Source organism: Rhipicephalus sanguineus, chromosome 8 (genome assembly GCF_013339695.2).
Source record: "Rhipicephalus sanguineus isolate Rsan-2018 chromosome 8, BIME_Rsan_1.4, whole genome shotgun sequence".
Lineage (NCBI taxonomy): Eukaryota > Metazoa > Arthropoda > Arachnida > Ixodida > Ixodidae > Rhipicephalus > Rhipicephalus sanguineus.
Genome location: NC_051183.1, coordinates 142,543,301 through 142,570,558, shown reverse-complemented (window position 1 = coordinate 142,570,558; position 27,258 = coordinate 142,543,301). Strand labels below are relative to the sequence as shown.

The 27,258-nt window shown below is 47.7% G+C and overlaps 1 protein-coding gene across 2 annotated transcripts in view; it reads right to left on the bottom strand.

Annotated features, from left to right (window-relative positions):
• The window catches only part of LOC119403554 (glucose dehydrogenase [FAD, quinone]), an 87,990-nt gene that overhangs the window by 3,142 nt on the left and 57,590 nt on the right, over positions 1 to 27,258 (bottom strand). For both annotated transcript variants that reach the window (XM_049418619.1, XM_037670483.2), the window contains 4 exons: positions 24,149 to 24,319; positions 23,239 to 23,389; positions 15,858 to 16,021; positions 8,649 to 8,826 (listed from right to left, as the gene is read on the bottom strand). In XM_049418619.1, the coding sequence (XP_049274576.1) occupies positions 8,649 to 8,826; positions 15,858 to 16,021; positions 23,239 to 23,389; positions 24,149 to 24,319 (664 nt within the window). The remainder of the gene's footprint in view (positions 1 to 8,648; positions 8,827 to 15,857; positions 16,022 to 23,238; positions 23,390 to 24,148; positions 24,320 to 27,258) is intronic.

Genomic DNA, 27,258 nt, shown 5'->3' with positions numbered 1-27,258 from the left:
TCAGCACCAAATGAGGGCCTTCTGGTGGGGTCACAGAAGTTCTGAGTGATGGGTTCTGAGAACGCATCACTCCTCGTACCGATATTAAGGTTTTGTACTACTACTACTTGCCTCGCACACTCACTGGGCAGAGAACTCACTCGAAAGGAACGACAGAATTTAACTCATTATGAGTTCCTGAAACATTTACAGATAAACAACAACAGGGAGTCGTCATGCTGCAGACGCTGGGTGACGTTCTTCGAATGATGACCAGTGAGCTCCCGACACCGTCTGCACGAATTCCATAGGAAGTGCCGGTCGACCCTCAGTAAAGTGCCGGGCGCGCCTTCAGTGAACGTTAGTGACTGCCCACTAAACATTTGGGACTTTAGTCAGAATTCTATTGATGTGCATTTGCAATGGTAAATAGGTCAACATGTTTCGCATTTGATCTTTACAACGGTAAGGTTTCGCATACACTGTAATAAAGAGTTCTTTGACCATTTTTTGTTGAATCCTGACTTGCCACTGTTATGACTGGCAGTAGGTGGCGACGCGCTGACCATGAGAATGGACGGGCAATGCGTTCTCACACTGCTAGAACACCTGCATCCTTCCTAGAAACGGAATTCCGGGGACGGCAAGCGACCGACAATGGGAAGAATCTCGACCTAATACAGGGACGGCCAACTTGGAGACCTTTCCACAATGGGCCACCTGAACTTGGTTTGGTGTGCTGCCAAGACGACCTGACCTATATGTTTTGACAGGAGTCGCCGCAGACCCTTTTCTGCCTTCGGGGAAGAGTCCGAGGAACAAGCCCGAGGAACCTGTTGCCCTGCTTCCCCCGCAAGCGTGCCATCGACCGCCGGACCCTTGCTGTTTCATGAGTGCAACGACCCCTCAGCGACAGTGAAATGTACTGTGACATGGTGGGTGGGGTCGTGTGTGTGATTGGCGGTCATCAAGAAGGAGGAGCCAGCCTGAGGGGTTAAAACGACGATGCTAAGTGAGAAATGGGGCTCTGAGCCCTCGGTAACAGGCTAATCCAATTCGCTCGTCGCGGAACTCTTACCTTGTCACGATGTAAATTGAGTCTACAAAAAGCGCCAGTAAACTAGTTATTGTTTTCCCAACTTGCTAGCATCAGTTCCTCAACCCGGAGACTCGACTACGATACCAAACGGAGTCCGGGTACGACGCTGCCCTATCGTAGCAACAACATGGTTGCCGAGGAAGGTCGGATCTAAATACCCGTTCGCAACAACTGGTTGCAGCGGTGGGATGGATCCAAATACCCAGACACAACAACTGGTGATCAGCGCTGGGATCTGAAGCTACAAACGACAACAACAGTCGGCCTAAGGGAATGCAGCTGTCTCGAGACGTCGATCACGTGTGGGTGAGTGCTGTTGCGACCGGCCTTTGGAGGCACCAGAGACTCCGGAGGAAGAGGCTGGAGGAATGCAAACTTAACAGTGGTTTTATTTACATGGGCGAGCAGTTTGTTTCTACATGGCGATTTCGTCCTACAGGACGAGGATTTCGTGTCTACATGACGACGATTGTGCGACAAAAGAGCCCGCGGGGGCTCGTTTTAAAGGGTCTCTCTCCCCAGATCCTTAGATGGGGGAATTTCTGCAAGTTGGGACGGTCCAATCGCGTCCCACACACTACTGAGGGCGCCACCCACACTCGCCCAGATCAGCGTCGTCGACTGGGGCGTGGCCACCGTACTCTGCTGCTATTGCACCAAATGGTGTAACATGTGGTCCCCGCCATGTGAAGGCCGTAGGGCGATGGGTCCCACGCTCGGACACAAAAGGTCTGCAGCTCCGAAGCACCTTGTCGATCAATTAGTGGGGCTGGTTGTCATCCGCGCGGACGCCGCTGTCTCGTCAAGGTAGATTTGGCGACAGGAAACCATTACGATCGTCTCGCCGTACCCGGACGGGCCGGACTGCACGGCGCCTCACGTCACATCTCGGGAGGACAATTCACGCGCTTGAACCATTGTCAAGGCAACCAGCGCTTCGGCGCCCGGTTCGAAGAACAGGGGACGCCGCTTCCTTTTCGGCGCAGGGGCCGATCGTAACAGTGCTTGGCTTTTCCTTTGATGTGAACAAGGTTCTAAACGAGGGTTTTAGAACTGGTAGATAACTTTGCCGAGAGACTCAAGGTTACGTACTCTCGGATAGTTGTTTTGGAAGTAGCGGGCACTCAGGACGATCATGGATTTACAGAAGCTGCAGGAGCCGGACTTGTTGCTGTTATGTGAGGAATTGGGCATCGATACAAAGGGTTTGGCTCGAAAATCCCTAATCATACAGGCGATCATTGATTTGGGGGCCGGTGATGAGGACTTCTGTGAAGAATGGGAACTCATCAACCAAAAAAAGGAAGAGCAGCTCAGAGAGCGTGAAAGAGAGGAACGCCGCGTAAAAGACAAAGCGGAAGGACTGGAGCATGAGAATGAGCTCCGGAGACTAAAACATGAGTTGGAACTCCAGAAGTTGAAAAACAGAAAAGTTGCACTTTTTCTCAACATTGAGGATGAGTTCTGGATGTCTAGGTACATGCAGCCATTTTTGGTATCAGGGGATATCGGCCTGCATCTAATGACGTTTGAACGAAAATGTAAGGAACTGTCATTTGAGCAAGACAGTTGGTCTCGGAAGCTGTTGACAGTTCTGCCCAATGAGGCACCTGATGATGTTATGCGACTCAGTGAGCAGGACGCGAAAAACTACGAGGTAGTTAAGGCAACTGTACTCCGGAGGTTCGGAAGTTCAGTGTGGAGAAAGGAAAACAAAATTGATGTGCTAACGGATCCTTCTCCTGAGAACAACGAGCTACAGGTCGCCGTTGGCGAGATCGCGCCAGAGAAAGGTCCGTGGTTTCGAGAGTGCCTGAAGGTAAAGCATATCGAGAACGAGGCCTTGGCCGGTCTAGAGTTAGGGAAAATTTCGGACGACGTTCCTTTCGTGGACGAGGTTTGTGCCAGCCGCCCTGATGGGCTCAAGGAGGAGCTGGAAACCTTCCTCGTGCCTCCAAAGGACGTTTCCGAATCGTCAAAGGTACACGTGGCGGTGAACCATAGCAAGGACGCGACGCTTCAAGGGTTAGGCGGTACCGTCGGTGAGGGTCCAGATTTCGATTTTATCAGCGCTGACGCAGATAATTTGGCCTGACAGTCCGACGCGGCGGAGATTTCAAGAGGTGCGAGCGAGATAGAAGGTGTAGCGGAAACACCAACGAGCTGCACGGCTCCGCATGTCGCGACCCGAAGCGATGATGGAGGCGTCGTGGGAAAGGATGTTTGCCGAAAGCGCCGAAAAAGAAAGAGGCGAAAGCGTTCGGCGGACGTTTCGGAACCGTCAAAAGTAGACACGGTTAGGGCTCGTTCACACAGGCGTCAAACGCTCCGTCACGTCACCGTCACGTCAAAAAAAAAAAAAAACGTACAGCAGACGCGACGTAGCAGTGTACGAACAGACGACGGCGGTTGCAGCGTCGACAGCAGCACGTTTTTGTGCAGTGTTGACCGACTGATGCACCAAAATAGGAATTGTCCACGAAGCTCAAATGCTTCGCTGGCGCTCTCCCGACTCCGCTGGGCGCTCCTCCTCGCACCACAAACACACACACACACGCACAAAAGCAACCACTTGTCCCCCCGTTTTATGGCCCATTCAGTCAGGCGCGCGTTCAGTGTTTCAAGGCCACGGACCCTGGGGCCGTATGCTAGACGCGTGGCTCTTCTCAGAACTGGGAACTCCAAACGTAAACTTCTCATTGGTCCGTTTTCTAGGGGCGGGGCTCCGTCCCCGTGCCTGCGACGGAAACGTAGAGCACTGCTCTACGACACCGTCAACCGTTTTTTCCGGAGAAAACGTCTCGGAAACCCTCTCCCCTGACGGAAATCGGCGACATGACGTTGACGTGACGGAGCGTTTGACGGCTGTGTGAACGAGCCCTTAGCGGGGCGGCCGACCATAGTAAAGACGCGACGCTCCAGGGGTGCAGCGATACCATCGGAGAGGGCTCAGTTTCAAATTTTGTCAGTATTGAGACAGATACTTTGGCCCGACAGTCCGACGTGGCGGAGAAATCGAAAAGCTTGCGCGAGAAAGAAGGTGTAGCACAAGCACCAACGAGCTGCACAACTCTGCATGTCGCGACCCGAAGCGATGATCGAGGCATCGAGAGAAAGGAGGTTCGCCGACATCGTAGAAAAAGAAAGCGGCGGAAGCATTCGGCTCAGCGTAAGCTTAAGAAAGGTCCCACCCCGGCGCGAGAAAGACGCAAGGGTAAGCCACAGGACAGTTTGCGGAAGCGTAAATCGAGGCGTTCATTCGCAGCAAGCAGAGCGAAGGGCGCAGAGGGAGAAAGCATGGTGCGCTCCCACGACGGAAGGTGAGGTTGAGATTGACAGCTTCGGGAAAGCAGCTGGGTCCGAGTCGTCAAAGTCGAAAGGCCAGTTACGGCGGGTAACAAAGCACCGCGCGGAGGCGAGCACAAAGGTAGAATGGACATGGTTCCCCCCCCCCCCCGTTTCTGGCATTCCATTCGCCTTCCTGAGGGGCGCCGGCCGAAGTGCCGAATGAAGCGTGACGGTAGAGTGCAACTGATAGCTCGTGCATGTTGTGGCCTCTGGCGAGCTAGAAAGTCGGCAGGACCGCGACCCCATCGGGTACGATTCAAGCGAATCTAATTGAGAAAGGGGGAATGGTCATTTTGAGTAATTTTGCACGGGCGTGTAACATAATGTAAATGGTTTTTTTAGGAGAGCAGACTTCATTAATTTTAACTTCGTAAGTTATCAGAGGCGGTATGAGGTTTCAAAAGAGAAAGGGCACATAGAAATGAAGTCTAAGAGAAAGGGGAACGGTCAGTTCCAGTAAGTTTGCACGTACGTGCAAACTAGGATTACTCATAGTTTTGTTAGGAATGTAGAATTCAGCCAGTTTAATTTTGTGGGTTACGAGATGCGGTGCAAAGTTTTAAGAAAAACCGCGCAGTAGTAAAGGCTGAAGAGAGCATCGAAGTTCTGTAATCATTAGGATGAACTTCTGATGAAGGTGTTTTTAGCAAGAAAACTGTAATTTTTCCAGTTTTGAAAGGTATAATGCGATATCGTATGCGTTCATTTTCATGTCGATTTGGGGTGAATAGGCATTTGAGGAGAGATGTCAGCATCAGATCAAATCTTTTTGCGAAATGAGTTTGGCACTGAGCGGTGCAGTTTTCGTTACGCGCTATTGGAATTGACAGGCATTTGGTGCAAGGTTGTAGCATAAAACCAATGCAAATGTTTGCGGTGCTTTTGAAGTGCATTGCAACTGGGGTTATTAATTTTTTTGTGTTGTACAATGTGTGTTGTAACGTAGCGTAAGGATTAGCTTTTAGAAGAACTAAGAGGCATTAGGGGAGTGGTTAATAGTACTTGGTATTGTGCAACGCTATAGGAATGAGAGCAAATGAAGGCTCAGGAGAGCACAGTAGTTATCAGAGGCGTTGGAATGGGCAGTAACTAACCGAATGAACCTGTTAGAAGGCAGTGTTTATCTCGTTATGTTGGTTCTTTTTCTTTCAAGAATTAGTTATCAAGTGATCACATGAGCGGATTAAGCTTTTCCTTACATTGAGGTGTGAGCGATCGTTCAGACGGGTATGAGACGCGGTCGAACCTATTGTTAGAGTTCTGACTGTAAAGGATGAGAATGTTGTTTTGCAAGAGCAAACACAGACTATTTAGGTCACGGCGTAGGCCTGGGTTTCAGGAAACCTAGTGAGCTTAAGAGCTCAGCAGTAGCAGTCTATCCGCGGCCCAAAACAAAGACGGACGAAATGGCGTTTTGGATCTCGCTGGAATGCATTCATTGCATCCGAGTTTACTCATAGTTGGCCACACCTTGACCGATGTTGTTTGCGGGACAGAACAAGCGAACGTAGTCTAAAATGAAAAGAAAGAAGCTGCCTTCTTAAGCGTGAAGGCGGTACTGATTAACCGTCCGGTGCGAGCTCACGATTACGACCGAGAATTCACGGTCCAGAGTTATGTGAGTGATCGAGGCCTAGGAGCCGATTATGTCAGAAGCATGACGAAGGTAATGAACACCGCGTGTTCTAATTGAGCCGAAAATGGAGCTCTCGTGAGATGGCGTACTGCGCTTCAGAAGAGGAGTGCGCTTGCATTATGTGGGCCATTCATTAGTTGTAGTGTTATCTCGGAGGCGTCAAATTCAGCGTAGATATGGACCGTTATCCCCTTGCCTGGCTGCAAACCGTGACATCAAAGAACAGTCGCGTTCTGAGGTGGAGTTTGATTCTTCAGCAGTACCAATTCGACTTTAAGTATAAGAAGGGCAAATTGAATGAAAACGCTGACGCGCTTAGCCGCTCTTTCTAGGCGATTCTGGGGTGCTCTTCCCAATGTTTCAAAATTGATATTTGAGTTTTTGTTTTTCTTTTTCGTGCAACTATTTGTGTAATTGAGTAAAGTAGCACGTCTGGTTCCTCAGCATAAGTGGGTCCTGAGAGTTTTGAGTGTGAGCTTTTCGTATAAAGCTTGTAAGGAAAGTTTGTTTGCCAACCCTCCTTTGGCCTGGTTTACTCGGAGGCGGCCGAGTGCTTGCTCTGCATGTGGTTTAGTTTCAGAGAGGCCGAAGAATTGGGCTGCAACTGACCAGAAAATGCTTCAAGCGAAGACGAGCTTTCGGCATTCAACGGTTGGCGAATTCCGTCGACCCTTCGAGCAGCAGCGGTGACTGCTGCCCTCCGTTTCTCCACTGGTGAGGGAGGAGGCTCTTATGACTGGCAGTAGGTGGCGACGCGCTGACCATGAGAATGGACGGGCAATGCGTTCTCACGCTGCTAGAACACCTGCATCCTTCCCAGAAACGGAATTCCCGGGACGAAAGCGACCGACAATGGGAAGCATCTGGACCTAATAGAGGGACGGCCAAGTTGGAGACCTTTCCACAATGGGCCACCTGAACTTGGTTTGGTGTGCTGCCAAGACGACCTGACCTGTATGTTTTGACAGGAGTCGCCGCAGACCCTTTTCTGCCTTCGGGGAAGAGTCCGAGAAACAAGCCCGAGGAACCTGTTGCCCTGCTTCCCCCGCAAGCGTGCCATCGACCGCCGGAACCTTGCTGTTTCATGAGTGCAACGACCCCTCAGCGACAGTGAAATGTACTGTGACATGGTGGGTGGGGTCGTGTGTGTGATTGGTGGTTATCAAGAAGGAGGAGCCAGCCTGAGGGGTTAAAACGACGATGCTAAGTGAGAAATGGGGCTCTGAGCCTTCGGTAACAGGCTCATCCAATTCGCTCGTCGCGGAACTCTTACCTTGTCACGATGTAAATTGAGTCTACAAAAAGTGCCAGTAAACTTGTTATTGTTTTCCCAACTTGCTAGCATCAGTTCCTCATCCCGGAGACTAGACTACGCTACCAAACGGAGTCCGGGTACGACGCTGCCCTATCGTAGCAACGACATGGTTGCCGACGAGGGTCGGATTTATATACCGGTCGCAACAACTCGTTGCAGCGGTGGGATGGATCCAAATACCCAGACACAACACCACAAATATGACTCTCTTTAAAGATACACATGAGCTCTCTTTGGAGATCATTATGCTGTCGTCGGAGAGGCGCGGGACGTATAAAAATGTCGACGCGCCAGGAGAGTCAAGTCGGGAGTCACCGAAAAGAGGCAGAAAAATAACCAACTCCCGGTAAAGGGGACCAAAGGGGACCATGAGCGTTTCGGCATGTCGAGCCCGCGTTTCAGAGTGGGAGTGGAGAGGGGGGGGGAAGATGGAGAGAGGGGAGGAGGTGTGTGGAGAGGGTTTGCGCATGCGCAGTAAGGGTGGTCACGCCGCACACCACCATCACCAGCACCGAATATAACTCCGCAATAAGATGCTTCGCATCTAATACTCTTTTGTCGCTTAGTGTGTACCTGCTGCCATCTTAGCCTATCATGCTTCATTAGACTACCGAGTACGTCAGCTCTTCAACAGCCGACTCATACAGCTGATATCCCTCCTGTACTTCAATCAACGGTTCATTGCGCGGCCACATGAGCAACACTTAATAGTGTAAGGTCAGGGCAAGTGGTCGGCTTGAGCTTTCTGAGAGAACACGGAGGCAACTACGAGAACAGCATCTTTACTGCTCGGAGACCCGGGCTAGATCGTCTGGCTGTCGCGGTGAAGGGAATCGTGAGGCCATAGTGTATGCATGTCCGAGCGTGTCGTTGTCGTCTTTTTGTCTCAACCTCACTCTCAAGCCAGTGCCCCGTAATGTACAATAGTGTTCACGCATTTTCGCAGATCTCACTTGTATTCTCCAAGCCCAACCCAGTCAATCTCAGAACCCTACATCTATACCGCCCTCAATGACTAACCGGGGTGCCAGTATGCACATTAAGATGAAATGTCTAAGAAAAACTTGAGTCATAAGGCACTCTAACGTTCTCTCGTTTTTTCTTTCATTTTTGTCCCCTATCCCCCTTCCCTGAGTAGGGTATGGAAACGCACGCGCATCAGGTTGACCCCCCCCCCCCCCCCTACATATGGTTCATCAGTGACGACTGTCGTCACTAATGAAACATCGCCACATGTTTCTAATATCCTTGTTCTATTGCGGCACACATACCTTCGACAAGAACGAGGACGTCTTCAATGCGCGTCAGGTATCTGGGATTGATGAGCGGGTAGTCATCTGGATCGGTGGATCGTAGGCGAATCCAGCCTCGTGACTTTGGCCGCAGCAGCACAGGGTACATGGTGAAGCCGTCCATGTTCAGGTACGGGCGGTACACGCGGTCAAATAGCTGCGTAAAATGCCAGCACAGGAGCAAGAACTATTGAGAACGGTCATTTGGGTGAGCTCCTAACAAAGCAGGAAAGAAGGAGGGTGACAAAAAATGGACCCAGTTGCAATCAACGCAATATCTGCAGGAAGCGCTGAGCAGTGATTCGCCTACCCTTCAGCGGCGCTTGCGTTCACGGGCAAGCACGCGCTGGCGTTCCAAACGTGCAGCCTTCTCGGCGTCCATGGTGGCAAAGGAAGCCTTGATTTGTTACGCAGTGGCACCCTTTCCCCTCCTGCTTTTCATCCTCCTTCTTTTCACCTCACTGCTCCTCACTCTTACTTCCTTTTAACACCCCCTTGCTACACTATACTATACAAGGAAATGCTGTGCTTTACCCTCTACTCATTTCCTTTCTCCTCACACCACTTCCCTCTTTCAGTCCCTTGCTCTAATATACCACACACAGCTATGCTATGCGTTACACTCCCCCTCTTATTAGATTGCAGGCACACAGAGAAGAAAGAACTTGTCTCCAAAGTAGAATATGCTCAACTTCCCAAGCACCGCTAGATCTCGGGAATATACTTGGACCTACGTCTTCTCCTTCTGAGCAACGTAAAATTTTAAAATTTCTGTTCAGACTACTCGAGGACATTCACCGAATTGATAAACTGTAATTTAACTTACATCAGCATCATTACGTTGTGACATGTACATACCACGATCATATTATCTTTTTCTTCTCCTTTCCTGCTCTCCTCCTCCTAGGTCCTTTCTGTCCTCAATCCCCTCCCCTATACAGAGTAGCATGTAGGCGCCTTTAGGTACGCCGGCAGAATTCTCTGTTTTTCATTAAAGAGCTTTCTCTTTCCCTCTCTTTCTCCTTTCTACTTTCTTCAACCTCAAATCACTCATCCTCACTTCCCTTTCCCATCCCCTCGCTATACTGTACTATACACGGTATAAGGAAGACGGAGCGAAAATCGGGCATGAACGCGCGCTCGGCTAGCACGAACACGAGAAGGACGAAGTCAGAGAATAGATCAGCTGGCCCAGCATGCCGGCGTTGTCCTTGTTTTCACTTTCATATAATGGCGATGTTGAAGAAAAGCTTTGGTGAACCCCAGCTTCTGGCTTGACGTGGCACATCTTCTTGAGGAACAACGTCCACGCTTCCTCGGTGATGGAACCAGCAAGTTGAGCACGGCCGCAAGTATGCATCCAAGCAGCAGCGGAGGGCGTCCATGCCTCCTTGGTGGTTCCAAGGCACTACTTGACAGGCGCTGTGCTACTTCGCGCCAAGAATTCGCGCTGGCTTCTCTCACCTGGGGACGTCGCTCACGCTTCCCAGGGCCAGTATCCCACGCCACACAACCTATCATTTGAGCCGAGAACGGACGCCGTCTACGCATCCTTGGCCGTGGATCTCGCCGCTGTGAGTGCTGCGACCACCGCGGACGTGATCCCTGACTGATCGGGCGCCCTCCCTGAACGCGGCGCGGAGTTTTTCGTGCTCTCAGGCAACTATCGCAAGAGCTCAACCACTTGGCGACGATGGGCTCCAGGTTCCGGCCTACCACGTTACCATCTCCGGCTCTTTCGGAACTACCGGGATTATACGGTTTCTAAGATGACGCCGATGTATGGCTGGTGACCATCAATGCTCTCGGCTCTCGCCAAGCCTGGCCGGAAAATAAAAAACAAAAATTGAAGGACACTTTGTAAATTCCAAAGTATGTTCGGTGAAAGCCTGCGCCCTTTCCACTCAGCCGACGGATGCCGCCGCTGGACGCCGCCGCAGCGTTGCGCAAGAGACGCGCGTCGGAAGGAGGAACGCGCAACTGTTGGACGCTGTTGGACGCGCAACTGTTGAACGCGCAACTGTTGGACGCCGCCGATGGACGCCGCCGCGTTACGCACCAGTTGCGCAACGCGTGTTGGAAGGAGCAACGCGCAACTGTTGCGCGTTGACGGACGGACGCCACCGCTGGACACCGCCGCCGCGTTCCACAACAATTGCGCAACGCGCGTTGGAAGGAGCAACGCGCAACTGTTGCTATGCGCGGCTGTGCCATCACCTGATTGCTGAGTGTGAAGGGGAGAGGCCACAGCCCGCACCGTGCCAGGGCACGATCGGACGGACGGACGCCGCGAGTATGAAAGATTAAAGGCTTTCGCCTTGCAGCAGAGGCCTGGCACAAGTGCATAGACGTGCAGCAACTGTCTCGGATGGACTGGAGTGGCAGGTTCATTGGTCTTTTCGACCGGGATCCGCATTTCCGTGATCCACCGAGTACGCCGCCTTCGCCGTTACCTCCACGACACAGCCAAAGCCGGCCACCACAGGAACGTTTAGCAGCCCATCAAACAAGCCGCTGCACGGCCGAGGCCGTCCGGCACGCACCAACCAGCCCCAAAATCCGCACTATCAGATTGCGCAATCAATGTAGACAGCTCCCCATGTAATTTTGCAGCGTGGCCAAATGTAAAGACGACGAGTGTACGTTTTCATCGACCATGATTCTTCCTCGCCAGACGAGTTTTCGTCAAACCCTAGACTTCATGTAAAGAAGACGAAGCGGCGCTCGCGTACGGGTGAGTGCTCGGCTAGCACGAAGACGAGAATGACGAAGTCAGAGAATAGAATAGCCGGCCGAGTGTAAGGCCGTTGTCTCTGTTAGATGTGAAGCATCTTATAGCGGAGTTCAATCCGGTGGTGGTGGCGTGCGGCGTGACCACCCTTACTGCGCATGCGCAATCATTCCCCTCCCCCTCTCCACATCGCCTCTCCCCTTCCCGCTGCCCTTCCCCTCCCCTTTCCCTTTCCCACCCTCTCTCATTTCCCCCTCTCCACTTTCCCTCTCCACACCCCTCTCTCCTCCCCTCCCTTCCCCATCTCCTCCTCCCTTTCCCTCACCCCCTCTTCCTCACCCTCCCCTTTCCCCCTCTCCACTCCACCTCTGAAACGCGGGCTCTACATGCCGAAACACTGCTTCGCATCGCCTCATGGTCCCCTTTATCGGGAGATGGTGTGATTTCTCTCTTTCTTATAACGGCTACGCTAGGCTCTACTTTCCTACATGCCCTCCTCCTCAGCCTCACATCAGTCCTCACTGTGGCTTCCCTTTCACCCTTGCTATACTGTACTACACATGGCTATGCTGTGCTTTACCCTACCCCTCCTCCTTCCTTTCTTCTCACCCTCACCTCTCTTTTATACCCCTTGCTATACTGTACTGTAAGCGTCTAGCTATGATTTACCCTCCCCTCCTCATTCCTCACCTTCTCACCCTTACTTACCTTTTCCACCCTTCGCTATACTGTACCATACACGGGTATGCCATGTTCTACCCTCCCCCTCCATTCCAATTTCCTCACCCTCACATCCCTTTTCCTAGCCCTCACTTCCATACCGCAGCCCCTTGCTATACTGTGCTATATTCGGCTATGCTATGCTCCACTCTGCCTATTATTTCTTTCCTCCTCCGCCTGCTCCTTTCCTCCTGCTCACCTTCACGTCCCTTTCCCACCTCTTGCTACACTGTACTTCACATGGCTATGCTCTAACCGCTCTCCCCTCCTTTCTTTCCTCGTCACCTTCATCACACTACTACTCACCCTCACTTCCCTTTCCCCTTGTTACGGTAGTACACATGGCTGTGCCATGCTTTTCTCTATCCCTCCTTTTTTTCTTTCTTCCTCACCCTCACCTCTCTTTTCCACCACTTGCTGTACGATACAATACACGGCTATGCTATACTATGCTATGCTATGTGTTACCTTCTCCTTTCCTTCTTTCCAGCCTCTTTAACCTCACTTCAATCCTCCTTACCCTCACTGCCCTTCTCGCCCACTTGCTATTTTACACTATACGTGGCCATGCTACTTATGGCTGTGTTATAAGTGGCTTTTCCTGCGTGATGCCATACATGGCTATGCTATGCTTAACCCAGCTTTGCTCGTTTCCCTCCTTCTCACTCTCGCATCACTCCTCCTCACTCTCACTTTCCATTCTCAACCTCCTGCTATTCTATACTATACATGACTATGCTATACATGGTTTTGCCTGCGTGACGACATAAGAGGACAGCATACGTTGACAGCATAAAACATACCGCATCCCGGGTCGCTAATGTGTTCCGCACTTAAAACACACGGCAAAGGTATGGGACAAAAAGAATGGCTGTGCTGCATTTGACAGCCAGTTGTTAACTGTCACGCATAACATGTAATATTCGACTGGCAGAAGTTGCTAACTCGCTCTGCGAATATTTCATGCTTGACGCACGTATGACTACATACTTAGACATTTAGTTGTGAGGATAGTGGTTATGAGTATGTAGCAGTCACGTTTAATATCTTCGGCTGGTATTCTTCTCGCGCTATTTCTTCCTTGCACACTTTGTTGGCAGGGATCATTTCTCACGTTTGCAACTTCCATTGCTTAAAGGACCCCTAAACCACCAACAGACGCTCGCCTGCTCCTCTCCGTGCCTTTCCTCTATCGACGACAGCCGTCATGACGTCACCTGTATGATTAGGTGACGTCGCGAGCAAGAGACCCTGTCATTGGGCGAACGAGAGTCTGTTTTCTGCTAGCAGATGCGCACGCTTCTTGCGTTCCCCCCTCGGACGCTGAGGAAGGGCACTTGAAGAAGTGGATAGACGAGCCGACGAACGCAGCCTAGTGAAGGAAAGGGCGAAACGAGAAACGCGTGCCACTCCGCCAGCGTTCGCTGTAGACTTGTGCACAACTGCAACGCCACAACTAAATTTCGACCTCTGGGTGGTTTAGGGGCCCTTTAAGTTTATATTTGGGCTTGCCTAAAGTACGCGTCAGTTTCTAAGTATTACGAATAAGTTATACGGTTTAACTTACAAAACTCAGCAGTCGCTCTTCAAATATCCCATAATTGAGGCCGCTAGGCGAAATTTAACCAGCTGAATTTATTTCCCGTGAACCCTACCAATGGGAGAATAACTTTCTTGCATTCGCTTCTCAATCCAACTTGACGTCAGAAATGTAAAATCGAAGCCGTCAGTGTTGTCGATTTGGGTGTACGACCATGACATTCTTGAACCTGAACACTTTCAAAACCACAAACGGGAGTTGATATAAGTGGTAGAACGTCAACAATATTTGGGTAATGTGGATACAATTCAGTCGCCAATTGCACTGATTCAAGTGTGAAACATCGTTCACTAGTTATACATAAGGGGTTGCTTGCTCCATTTTATTCATACATACCCGACCCGGGCAACCGCAATTATGTGAAGGCAAAATACTGCAACGATCGTGTGATATAGTAAAGTGCACATTAAGAAACATAAGTAAGGCGTAAGAGTATACGTTGTTGGGCTAGTTGGTTCATAGTCTTCAAAATTGGCTAGCGCGAAAATGGACAAGGACTGAGAAGGAACACTGAAGTACAGGACAGGCGCTACTCGCAACTAAACTTTATTCAGAAACGTCTTCCTACATATATACACAGCCGAGTGGCGCGCGCAGGCGCAATGCACATGACAGTCGACATGCTAATCAGGACCGGGATACCAAAAGATATTCGCATTACAACCAAGTGTCTAAGAACAGTCTTTCCTTACTGCGCAGAACAACAGAAGTGTCACTGATACATTCACGGCCTTTCTTTTTAAAGGAAGACGTTTCTGAATAAAGTTTAGTTGCGAGTAGCGCCTGTCCTGTACTTCAGTGTTCCTTCTCAGTCCTTGTCCATTTTCGCGCTAGCCAATTTTGAAGATAAGTAAGGCGATACATTATATTCCGAATTCTCTTACTTTGTAAGTGTCGACATGATGAAAAGTACTGGCCAAGGCCCACTGAAGTAGCACACCGTCTCAGGGCACTAGCCATTAAGAGGCAAGAATGCAGCGAACTAATATGCTATACGTGCGGGAGGCGTTTCAAGGAGCTTCTCTGGCGTAAGGAAAGCAGCGCTGCTGCTAGCAAAAGCATTTGGCCGCTGTGCTCGAAGACCATTGGTCAGTGGTCACCCATTTCTTTGCACAGGCCAACTTCAACCTCATGTAGCATTTACCGGGAACTGCAAGTGTGTTGAGGGTGCGCTAGTGCTCCTAATGTGTACAAAATAGCAAGCAGCTCGTGTCTATTTCGAGGTTTATCCGCATCATTTTGCTCGATGAGTGTGTGCCAGTATATGAATGCGCCCGCTGTCATTACATTACACCTCTAACTACGTTATGCACGTACACAGCTAGTGATGTCAAATTGTGCCGGTTTTCCATGTTATTATTCGTTTTCTTGCTTAGCCATCATCGTTACAGTACCCATAGACACTAGTTGAAGCGTTCTCTTTGGTAGATTATGTAGTAAACTGTGATCGCAAAGTTCCTTGTTTTACTATCGCTATAAATGATACGAAAAGAGTAAATTGTCACCAGCCGTTTGTAGCACGAAGCTCTGGAGTAACCACGAGGATACCTCAAAAACTTAACGAAAATTTTGCATAAACTGGGATTCGAAGTAGGGACGCACGGTTTTCAGAGGAGTCTTGCCCTACCATTTCATATAATCAGGACGCGAGATCACAGCAGCGTAACGGCAAATCAGTCGACAAATCGAAGCACACGAACACTGAGCATGGCAGAATGGTTCTGAGAAATCCAGCAAAGGTGGAGGAAAATGTTTTTTGTCAGCTAAGAAGCTTTCTTCTGGAGAAATTCGTATTGATTTCCCATGTAGCTAGGTACTGGAAACGGGTGGACGACAAGGTTTCGCAGTCGCGATCGTCTCTTCCCCTCACAGGAATTCACAGTACAGACCTATCATGTATACTGTATGTGTCACACAGACATGAATGTCATAACTGAAGTCGAAGTTTACTTTCTGGAAAGAGGAAACAGCAACTAAAGGCATTAGAAGCAAGTAACTTCGCTCTCATAGCCTTATTAAGTACTTAAATGCATGCAGTCAGTGCTTCGCGATATTTCAACTCCCGGCAATATCCCGCTATTAGAAACAATACACCGAGTCCGTGCTGAACAGCACAGATCAACAGTGATGAGCACACCTCGTTTGTCATGCCCATGACGCGGCGTATGGTGCGACCTCCGTCGGCTGCCGGAGTGCTCGACACGAAGTGCACTTCGACGTCAGGCCAGTCCGCGTTTTGAGCGTTGTACTTGGTGCGGATGAAACTGATGCCCTCCACGCCTCCAGGCACAGTCAGTGGGCCTGCAGCAGGTGGAGGCATGTTGTAAGACATTTCTGAACTAGAAAACTAAATGCAAAAGTTTCTGAAATTTAGAACCAGAATACGGGACCTGAATTAAATTAGTTTTGCCGTCTGAACTTTTACCTGATCAGGGATAGAAAGTTGGGCGTGCTCTACACCCACCAACTAGCCCACATTTCTGGATTGAATGGATTATATTCGCGCTTCACGTCATTAACAAACAGGCAGAGAGGACATAAGGGTCTACGCGGGAGTTGTCTTGCAGCTGATCGATCGTTAAACGAAAAATACATTGATATAGATAAAAAAATTCTTGTGGGTGCCTGAGAACGAAGCTCAATCTAGAATTTCGTCTAGAAACAGTCGACATGTTAATACCGTCGAGTATCGTCTGGGCAGCCTAGCCTAGTCTGAAGCCCGAATGACTAGTTGACGTAAAAGACGTCAAACCAATATCTGCGACCAAGTCCTCAGTTCCTCCCTTCAAGTTAGTTCAACCTGCTCGAGGAAAGACATCGCACCGAAACTCCCAGATAAATCAGCGTACAAGTGTAGAAGCTTGGGCGAGTTCGCTTTGGTTCATGACGGCGTTTATCACAGCGAGCGCGCAAACACGGGAAGAAGCGAACACAGTAGAAAAAGAGCTGACTTCCAACTGATCTTTATTTCGCAGACGAGCAAAGTTGTTGGGCAATCGTGGACGCACGTTAGAAGTGACTTCACTTGTCTTGCTTTTATCGTTTCCTGCGCATATATACTTGGGTTATTCAAAAAGTAAGGGCCGTTTGCTAATATTTCAATATTTACACGTCAGAATGAAGATTTGTTTGTGCAGCGCAATCTGTTAATTCTACGCGAAGGTACTGAAGTTATTGTTCTGGCTCTGTAGTCGCTTGAAGGGGAATGCAAACGGCAATGCCTGCGAAAATTGTTGCTCCCGCCTGTTGTGAAGTGTAAGCTGTAATTGAATTTTTGCAGGCAAAAGGATCATCAACTTCTCAAATTTATGGGGAATTGTGCCTAGTTTATGGACCTAAAGTGAAAAAAATGAGCTCGCTCAGGCTCACTCATGGAATATATTTTGCCCTTAGGGCTCACTCGGACTCAGACTCACCAAAATTTCCCTCAGTAGGGCTCACTCGGACTCAAACTCACCTAAATATTACTCACTCAAACTCGGAGTCACGGCTCGATCTGAGTCTGAGTGAGGCGACTCATGAGTCCGTTAGCATGTAATTAGCTTTTTCGATCAGGATGTCAACGCACTTAAACGCCAATATCTCGCGTAATTGGCGGTCTACGATACGAATTTTGACCTCGTGCATTCCCATACGAGTTATCGGTGATTGCAATCCAGTAAGGACATTTTTATATAAAGATATGACCCACACGAAAAATTTTTATCAACAACTTCATTTGAAACATTTTGCGGCGTTGGGGCGGGGGGGGGGGGCGACGTGGGGTGAAGGCATGCCTCTGGTCATAAATATTGAGCTAGTGTATGAACGCAAGTTGGTTGAAGTATCTATGAGTAGAAGTGGATGTCAACGTGAGCCGTCATAAGGCTGATAGTAATAGTGAAGTTGAGTAGTTATCACCATAGGTCGGCAAAAAAATTTGGAGCTCACTCAGACTTACTCAAAAATATATTTTATGCTTAGGGCTCACTCGGACTCCAGACTCACCAAAATGTTCCTCAACCGGAATCACTCGGACTCAGACTCACTAAAATTTGCCGTAACAGAACTCACTCAGACTCAAACTCACCAAAACATTACTCATCCGGGCTCACTCAGACTCAGACTCACGGCTCAGTCTGAGCCTGAGTGAGTCGACTCATGAGTGAGTTTGCCGACATATGGTGATGAGTGATGGAAATGTCAGAAAAAATCACAGTTTCGCCGCAAGGGCGAAGCAATTAATACGATAGCAAGAAACTAATGCTATACGAAGTGAGGCTCGCCAATGGATACTCTCACTTTGAACAGCGCTCCTGTTGCAAAGGCGGCCGAAGCAGCGAAGGAAACCAGCGTGCTTCAAGTGCCGAGCTGTGACACTTGATAGTTCGCGCTCATCTTCTGTTTGTTCGTTTAGCGGCGTCTCTTGAGCTCGAGTGACTTTCGTGCGCTCCGTAACATGAGCGCAGACATCACGGTGAAAGCTTGAAACATCCCTCTTCCTCACACCACGAGAAAACCGCGCGAGCAGACAGCGGAAGGGCAAGGTTCTCCCTGCGCAAATATAAGAAGCGAGCGAGCTCGCCGACGGCTTTTAAATGCGCCCGTCGCGCTCCTAGCGCCATCTCGCTGGTAATGAAGAAACGCTTATAAGCGCCGGCCGTCTCTGAGTCCGTCCAGCGGTAAAGGGTGTGTATATAACGCTCGCCGTTAGCTACGTGGAGGACCTGCGTTTCGTGGCGTAGTGGTTAGCGCCACTCGCTGCGGAGCAAGAGGTCCCGGTTCGATTTCGCGCTTCGGAAACATTTTTCTGAATTATTTTTCTTTGGGGCTTTTATATATATATATATATATATATATATATATATATACGGTGCATGACGGCGACGGCAAAATCGAGCCGAGACTGTCCATATAATTGCTATCGCAATAAAATGGTGTCGAGTCTTCACAAATGCAAACGCAAATGTGCACGACGAAGAGCGGAGTGGCAGGCCCAGAATCCAGACCAATGAAACTGTTCAACAAGTGGACCGGGAATTGCGATTAGATCGACGACAAACAGTTAGTGGTCTGTCGGATGAATTTCCCCTTGTCGGCCGCAGCACAATTGGCACGATTGTATCTGAAAAGTTCAGATATCGCTGAGAGTGTGCAAGGTCGGATCAGAAATGCTTGCCGACCAAATCAAACAGCAAAGGATTCCCAGTCCTTCAATGCAGAAGGACTAAAGAAACTGGTTCAGCGGTACGGAAAGTACTCAGAAGTTAGCTTTGAGTATGTAGAAAAGTGCAGTAGGTTTGCACAGAACTACTCCCGCCAATAAAAATTTTTTACTTACGAACACTTACTTTATGGGGACCAAACGACCCTTACTATTTGAACAGCCCTCGTATTTTGCTTTTCTGCGAAATAAAGATCAGTTGGAAGTCATCGCTCTTTTTCAGCTCTGTCTCTTTTTAGAATGTTCGCGCGCTGTGATATACGCCCTCATGAGCGAAACCAGCCCAGCAATCGCATGCACCTCGAAACGACTCACCAGCGTGCTTCGAGAAAGCTTTGCCATCGGGGTTATGGTGCATGTATTTGCTGCTGCTGCCCGGTGATCCGTATGCTGCAGAATTTATTTTCTTTGAACTTTCGTTTAACTGGGCACTGTTGAGCATATTCTTGCGTATTGGTAGTGAGAGTTGATCTGCTGTCTGTTTCAATTTTTCTATCCATCGTTAATTGCTAGTTATGTTTCTTCAGTCGTCATCATTAAACTATAATAAGTGTATCTGTGCTAGCTTTCGTTATCTTTGTGAGATTGCCTCTGTTATTTTGTGTATCACTATCAGTAGACAGGCATCCTGTGTTATGTACTCCAAATTCTGACTCTTCCCCTCTACCCGCTCGAGTACGGAACGACCTTACGGGTCATCACCACCCCGTCGACGACGTAGCGCTGCCGACGAGGGCGGGACGGCTGTGACAGCGCCGTTCGCTCTTTAAGATTTTCTGGCTCTCCAATAACGATGGCAATGCAGTCAGGACATCCCCGAATTTCCGAGAATACTTCAAAACCGACTAATCTCTACATGGCTTTTTCCTTCTGAGTAATTATAAAATAAATATGTTTTCCCATTCGCAACTATCTTGTTATGTATAAAACGAGGCGCACGTAGGGATGAGAGGGTTTGTTGAGGTGGCAGTTGTGGGCCGAGTGTGTCCTCGGCGCGATTGTGTGCCGAAGAAGCAAGCCAAACACTGAGAAATGTTCCTTTGCTTCTTGGGTGTTGTTCGTGCCTTTTCTTTTAGATTACATTCATCTTTGTGGGAGCATGAAACGCGTAATTCGAAGGTTGTGGTTTTGGATACCACCAACGGAAAGGGTATGCCACCTGCCGCGGTTCTCCGGTGGTTATGGTTCTGACTGCTGACTCGAAGGTCGCGGGACCGAATACCGGCCGCGGCGGCCGCATTTTGATGGAGGCGAAGTGATAGATGTCCGTGTGCTTAGGTTTAGGTGCACGTTAAATAACCGAACCGGGCGAAATTTCCGGAGACCTCCACTACGGCGTCTCTTTTGCGTATGCGCAATTGCCGCCAGTGATAAGTAGCGCACCGTGTACCGGAAGAACAAGGCACGCATAATATTTCGCGGTTCTGCTCACGGTTTACCGGTTCACGGTAAAAGCACGAAGAGGCAAGGTTTAATACACAGGCTATTGGGCTTTCTGGGAATTCAGTCACACCCATCTACACGAATGATCACGTGGCGCCAGAGAATAAGCGACTTTTTGCACAAGTCCTTGAGCTCAAGAAAGCTAAGGGATGTAAGTTTTTCTGAACAGATAACTGTATTATCAAGGCCAGGAAATCGGAAGATAGTCGAGTGCACCGCATCTCCGGCGTGGGTGATCTTGTAGTATTTAGGGAATTTGTGATTGTAGACACCTCTTTATACTTCGTTCACTGTTCAAAATGAATTCATCCATATTTTTCTGCGAACGCACTAAAGCACTTCTCAAGGAAAAAGCGTCCTGCACTCTCTTTGATTCATTTTAATATACCGAGCCTCCGCAAACACTACGATGCCATTTGTGCTTTCTTTTCAGCCATCGATCATACGTTTTCGTTCATATGCTTATTAGAAACTGGTTAACCTCACATGACGGTACCCTGTACGGAATTCCTGGATACACATTGGAATATTGTCATCGTGAGGGTAATCGTGATGGAGGTTCAGCTATTCTTACGAAATGAACAAACGGTGAAAGGCTTAAAAATAAGCTATTCTTGTTCATTCTGCATTACCGTATCGGCGGCAGTTTGACGTCTCAATTAGCACCCCACTTTGTGATTCCGTTTGCATTGAAATTGACCCTCATGATTTGCCAATGAATAAATGTAACGCCAACATTGCATCGCTGTACCGATCACCCTCTTCATCATATGCAGGTTTTTGCGCAGAATTTGAAGTAATGTTAAACAAATTAATTGAAGAGAACAAGAACATAGTAATATGTGATGAAATAAATATCAACATTGCTGAACAACAGAACCAATCTTCTTCTGAATACGTACGATGTTTTCTTAGTTGCGGCTTATCTTTATTAATACCCACTCCAACTACGTATTATTCCAATATTTTCTTCGTTCAGCGAACTGGGAGCGCAGAAAAAAAACACACACAAAGGACGAAGCGAGGAACCCCATAAGACGAGCGATCGTCTTATGTGGTTCCTAGCTTCGTCCTTTGTGTGCTTTTTTTTCTGCGCTCCCAGTTCGCTGAACGAAGAAAATGAATTACTAACTGGCCCACCTTTCGATCCTCCTGCAATTTATTCCAATATACTGATTGATCAAAGTTGGCCAATCTGACTACCGACTATATTAGAGCAGGAGTGTTGGATTATGCCATTACAGATCATCATCCGGTATTTTTGAGTTTTATTGTGATATCTGGACCACCTTTACAGCTGATTATAAGGTGACTTACTAATCGGACGCAAGTTGTTCAGAGAAATGATTCTTGCTCATCCCCAAAAATCACTAACGCAGGCGTTCCCCAGGGATTAATCCTGGGACCCTTCTTGTTTTTGATATTTATAAAGAATTTACCACTTCGTTTGAAACACACTAACGCCCTTCTTTATGCTGATGACATCTCAATTATTACCGCCATAAGGATACACTCATGCTACAGTACCTACTAAACGTCGACTTAAATAAGTTTCACGCGTGGTGCGAATAGAATGCGTTATGTATCAATCCACCGAAGACTAAATTCATGGTGTTTCATTCCGCTCAGTTATTTCCAAACATCTCTTCACTAGCGGTGACACTTAAAGGACACTTCCTTCACAGATCTGCGTGCACAAAATTTCTTGGTGTAATCTTAGATAAACATGTAAAATACAGTGAGCATGCTCTTGAACGTAGCGTGTATTAGCGCGGTACATAAAAGAAAGAAACACTGCAGAGACGTAGAGATAGTTAGGCTCCTACCTATCTCTACGTCTCTGCCGTGTTCTTTTCTTTTATGTACCGCGTTAATACACGCTTCGTTCATGGATGACCAACTCGCCCGATCAGCAACCCTTCTGAGCATGCCCAGTCCTTAATTAAAAAAAAATTCTTTCGGTATTCATGTCATTATGAACACACGGCCTTACTTTGCGCTCGAAATCCTTCTGTTCTTATATTACGCATTCATTCATAGTCATCTGTCGTACTGCCTATCCTCAAGGCGCCATACGTAACTGTCGCATCTCGGTCATCATGAACGCCTACAAAAGCAAACGTTAAGACTTGTCAAGTTTAAACCAATTTTCGTCACCATCAGCCCCCTTTTTTGGCAACCTGATCACTTTACCTCTGCGTAAACTTGTTAGTCGCAAAATTTTAATCAAAATTCGTCTATTAAATAAATAATTATATATTCCTAGTTTTTCTGATACCACTCTTGTAAATACTAAAATCACATGGTTTTCAACTAACCGTAATCTACTTTTACCTTAAGTGTGAACAATTTACGGTCGCATAAGGGCAAGATTTTCGTGTGTAACGCTGTGGAACATGCTACCTTTTGAGTTAAATCATGTACAAATCACTCATTTTGTAGACGTCTTAAAATTAATTTGTTAAATGAGTTGTCACTTTAATGTGTTCTGTTGAATTTTCTGTTTTAACCAATCTTCATTATTCCTTATCTTGCCCTACTTTTTATGGACATTTCTTGTATATTTTACTGCTAATTCACCACTGTTTTGCTGACCGATGAAGTAATCCGCTGCTTACTTTTTGTTAGGAGGTCCCCCTAACAGTTCTTACTTTAGGACCTGCGATTCTTCAATCACCATGGAAAAGAAAAGTATACATCACGAGACGTACGAATAAACTTCAACTTCAACATCTCATGGTCATATTGTGGTTTTGGGACGTAAAACGCCGACATTTAAATCTGTATGGTTAAAAGAATTGCCTGGGCGAAGTACAGGTTGAAATGAATAAAAAATACAGACAGTTTTTTTTTTGCGAAACGCATTTCTTACCTTGGCCTTTAATGAAGTAATCGAGTGCCGTCTTAGGGTTGAATCTTTTTCTGACAACGGACACAGAGTCGTTGATCATAAAGCTGATACCAGCGCCACCTATGTGATCCTGCAGGTTCTCTCCGACGGGAAGGTCACTTATCACCGGAATCTGTAAAGAAAAAAAGAAAGTATAGTTACTGAGTGCTGTGTCCTGAGATAATCGACAAACGACAACGAGGTGTTCATATTATTTAATTAATCAATGTAAAGAAGAGGTAGGAGTCTTCGACTCTTTAATACGCTCGGACGCTGGCGTATAATCTTTGGAAAACACTTAGGAGATGTTCCAACGCTGTTCTGCAGCCAAAAACCAACACACATAGAATGTGAATTTTCATATTTCAAAGACTTTCTGCGATCGTCGACCTGATGTTTTTCACGGCTTTCGTAATCGGATCGCTCAATTTCGACCAAGGAAGAAAATTATCGAACCAATAAGCGCGTGTTCTGAAATAGTATCTATACACGGGAACACAATGAATACAGCGAATTGCATACTGTGCAACACGCCCGCCAGCGTCAGCAGTAAAAATGAGAGAGCACTGCTTCATTAAACAGTCACAACTACCTGTCATTCAAAACTGTCACATTTTACCTGCCGTAATGTGCATCAAAGCGAACCTTTTCTTTTTTTTTTCTTTTGCTGGCGTCTCCGGGTTCCGCGGACGGCGGCTGCTGCTGCTGCTGCCTTGCACAATGGGCCCCTAACCGGCCCGTTGAATACACAAATCGATATGAGACAATTTAGTCAGCCGATCGAATGAACGCCGTGCACTCAATATCTACCAGAAGTGTGATTTGCCATGTGAGGGCAATCTGCAACGCTCAAAAGCAACCAGTGGAAGGTATCAAATGGAAGTCCACTTACACCTAGTGATTCCAGATGAAGGCGTGGGCCGACACCAGAGAGCATTAGCAGCTGTGCACTGCCGATGGACCCGGACGACAAGACGATCTCCTGCCTGGCTCTGACAGCGCGTTGCAGCCTCCTGTACCGGAACAACACCGTGCGGGCCCTTCGGTTCTCGTCAAACAGAACCTGGAGTCAAATTAGACACCCATGGAACCGTTTGCTCATTTCCTACGCCAACCGGGGAAGTTCGAGATGCTTTGAAGAACCTGCCTTCGACCACTTTGTAATAATGCCATGGACACAACACACCATTGTGCCCTCTGGGGCCCTCATGCATAGTTTCGTATAAAACTTCCTGCACCTAAAGTGGCCACGGTGCGCTCCAGTGCGATTTATATAGGTTAATGTAGGGCACGTGAAATACGTGCGAACGGGGGCATACCACTCGGTACGCGCGCAGACATTTTGCGCAAATATTGTACAATTTCGCGCGCAAGCATCATAGTGGAGAGATGGAAGAAATGCTTTTTCCATATTTTAAGCAGCGAACAAACTAACGGAATTAATGCATAGGCGCTTTTGTCTTTACGTTCACACGTAATTATTTTTCTAGTTTCCACATGAATAGGCACCACAAAATACGGATACCGACTCGCTCATAGCAATCCCCACTAAGGTATGCCTTTCTTTCGAATAATGTATTATGACTAAGCTCTTTCTCCAACTGTAGAAGTGCTCGAAGGAGTTTTACGGCGTCTCTTTTCAGTGTCCAAAACTCTCAACATCATTATTCAAGATTAGTTAAATCAGGGAGCGTTGAGAATCATTGTTAATTCAAGAATCAAGAAAATTCGTTTCCAACATAAAGTTGAGGGTCACCCAGGCGAAATCTGCGAAATAAAGCTTGAAGGTGCCTGGGGGCCCATACACAAGGCAGCGTACACGTACAATTGAAGGCAACATAGGGTACTTAATGAACAAAGGATACTTAAACTAGTAAAAAAAACTAAGTGAGGACATAGAATACTGGTAAACGTAAGACGTACATATATACACTGTATACACGTGCATACATAAACGGAAAAGTAAGTATACTAAAAAATGATGTCGGCCCATGATAAGTACATTTACAACATGCTTGCTGTAAACAGGTTTATATCGATACATTTTTTTCCGCACAACTAGTTTTAGAATTAGATGATTATCCAGCGTATGAGTCCGGAGAATGTCAACGTTGCTAGACAACCAATCTCAGCCTGCTTAAAGGACGTTATATGGCACACAGGGCACTTGCCCCCCCCCCCCCACCCCTCCTTCTCCCACGAAATTTTTTTTCTGCCATAGGATACAGAGCATAAAATGACACTCGGCCGCACTTGCCTGCCCGGCTCCCACTTGAGATAAAAACGTCCCCCCCCCCGCCCTCCTGAAGGAAATTTCTGCCTACACCCCTGCTAAGCAAAAGAATTGATGTCTGGGCGAGTTGGAATTGGTTATGCATCTTCGAAACGGGCGGCGCAAAAACAAGGAGAAAGGAAAGACTACACACCACAGGGCGCTCTGTGGTGTGTATTCTGTCCTTTGTCCTTGTTTTTGCGCCGCCCGTTTCGAAGATGCGTACACCCCTGTTAACAAAGCCTTCCCACAGGACTAAGCACCATAGGTCGGCAAAATCATGGAACTCGCTCGGACTCACTCGAGAAATATATTTTGCTCTTAGGGCTCACTGGGACTCAGGCTCACCAAAAGTTTCCTCAACCGACTCATTCGTAATTGGAGTCACTAAACTTCTTCTCAAGCCGACTCACTTGGACTCACTAACATATTTCAGACTCACGCATTACGCATTTACGCATTAGCGTAAAATTAGCTTTTTCGATCATAGTGTCAATGCTCTTTAACGCCAATATCCCACATAAGCGGAGCTCTACGTGGCGCCTTTTCATCTCACGCCTTCGAATACGAGTTATCGGTGATTGCATTTCAGTAAGACATTTTTTTGAAAGGCACGACTCACATGAGATACTTTTTATCAAGAACTTCCCGTGACAGAATTTTCGGGGGAAGTCTCAAAGCATGTTCTTTATTTAGTGGCCGTGGTTTACCGAATGCTGCCACCATGCGTCACGAGCGCTCTCGCCCTCACCTTCACTCTCACCGCCAGCCTACACGCGCTGCCAGGATCGCGTTTCATTCGGCAAGCACTGTACGTTACAAAGCCTGACAGAAGACTACCGAAAGTTCTTAAAGCGCTCAATGGATGGATACAAGTCGCACCGAGGGTTTCATACTTTGTGGGAATATGCAGAACTTAATGCTCTTAAGTGCATCACTTCTCAAGAGTCAATTGTTTTATTTGTTTTGAAACGAAGATATGACGCAAATCTTCGAAAGCATCATAGGGCTCGAAAGCGGCATAGCCCAACATTCCAAGAGAATTGTGGGTCTCACCAAGTTTACACGAGTTGCAATAGTGCGCTTGTAAAGTGCGATGCTTCCTAACTAGCATTATTCGCATAACACGCCGTTGATGCTGGAACGACACCACAACGCCTACGACGAAGCCTAAGGCACGGAGTGAAGGTGCTTCGAGTCTGTTGCAATAAAAATTTCGAATTCAGGCACTTCAGAAGGTTACCAAAGAGTTTCACAAGAGTCGAAGAATTTAGCCACTGCCCTCGTAACACTGCAAGTGAAATCGAGGTCAAACTTCGCAAAAATGCATGGAACAGTATTTCAGATCTTTTATGGGAATATGTATGCAACGTGTTCTATTTATTAGTAGCACGTTCACCAAGTGGCGCTGGTGTTTCTGTTCCAAGCACTTCCGATCGAGTATTTACTGCAGGTTCCCAGAATATTCAGAAAAAGTATTCTGAAAAATATGAAGCGATGGTTCTGGTTTAAGTTAAGAATTTTATTGGATACGTATCACGTCGAAACATCGAATCACTCAAGATGAGGCCAAGTAACAGTCACGATAAAAATAAATATTAATTTATTGAGTTCATTTAAAGATTGTGAGCAGCTCGTGTCACTGCGGTGCCTGGGGAGCAGATCTCAACCACGCGCTTCATTGTACGTGTCCTCTGAGATCTGCTTCGGCCGCGCGCGAAACACAAAAC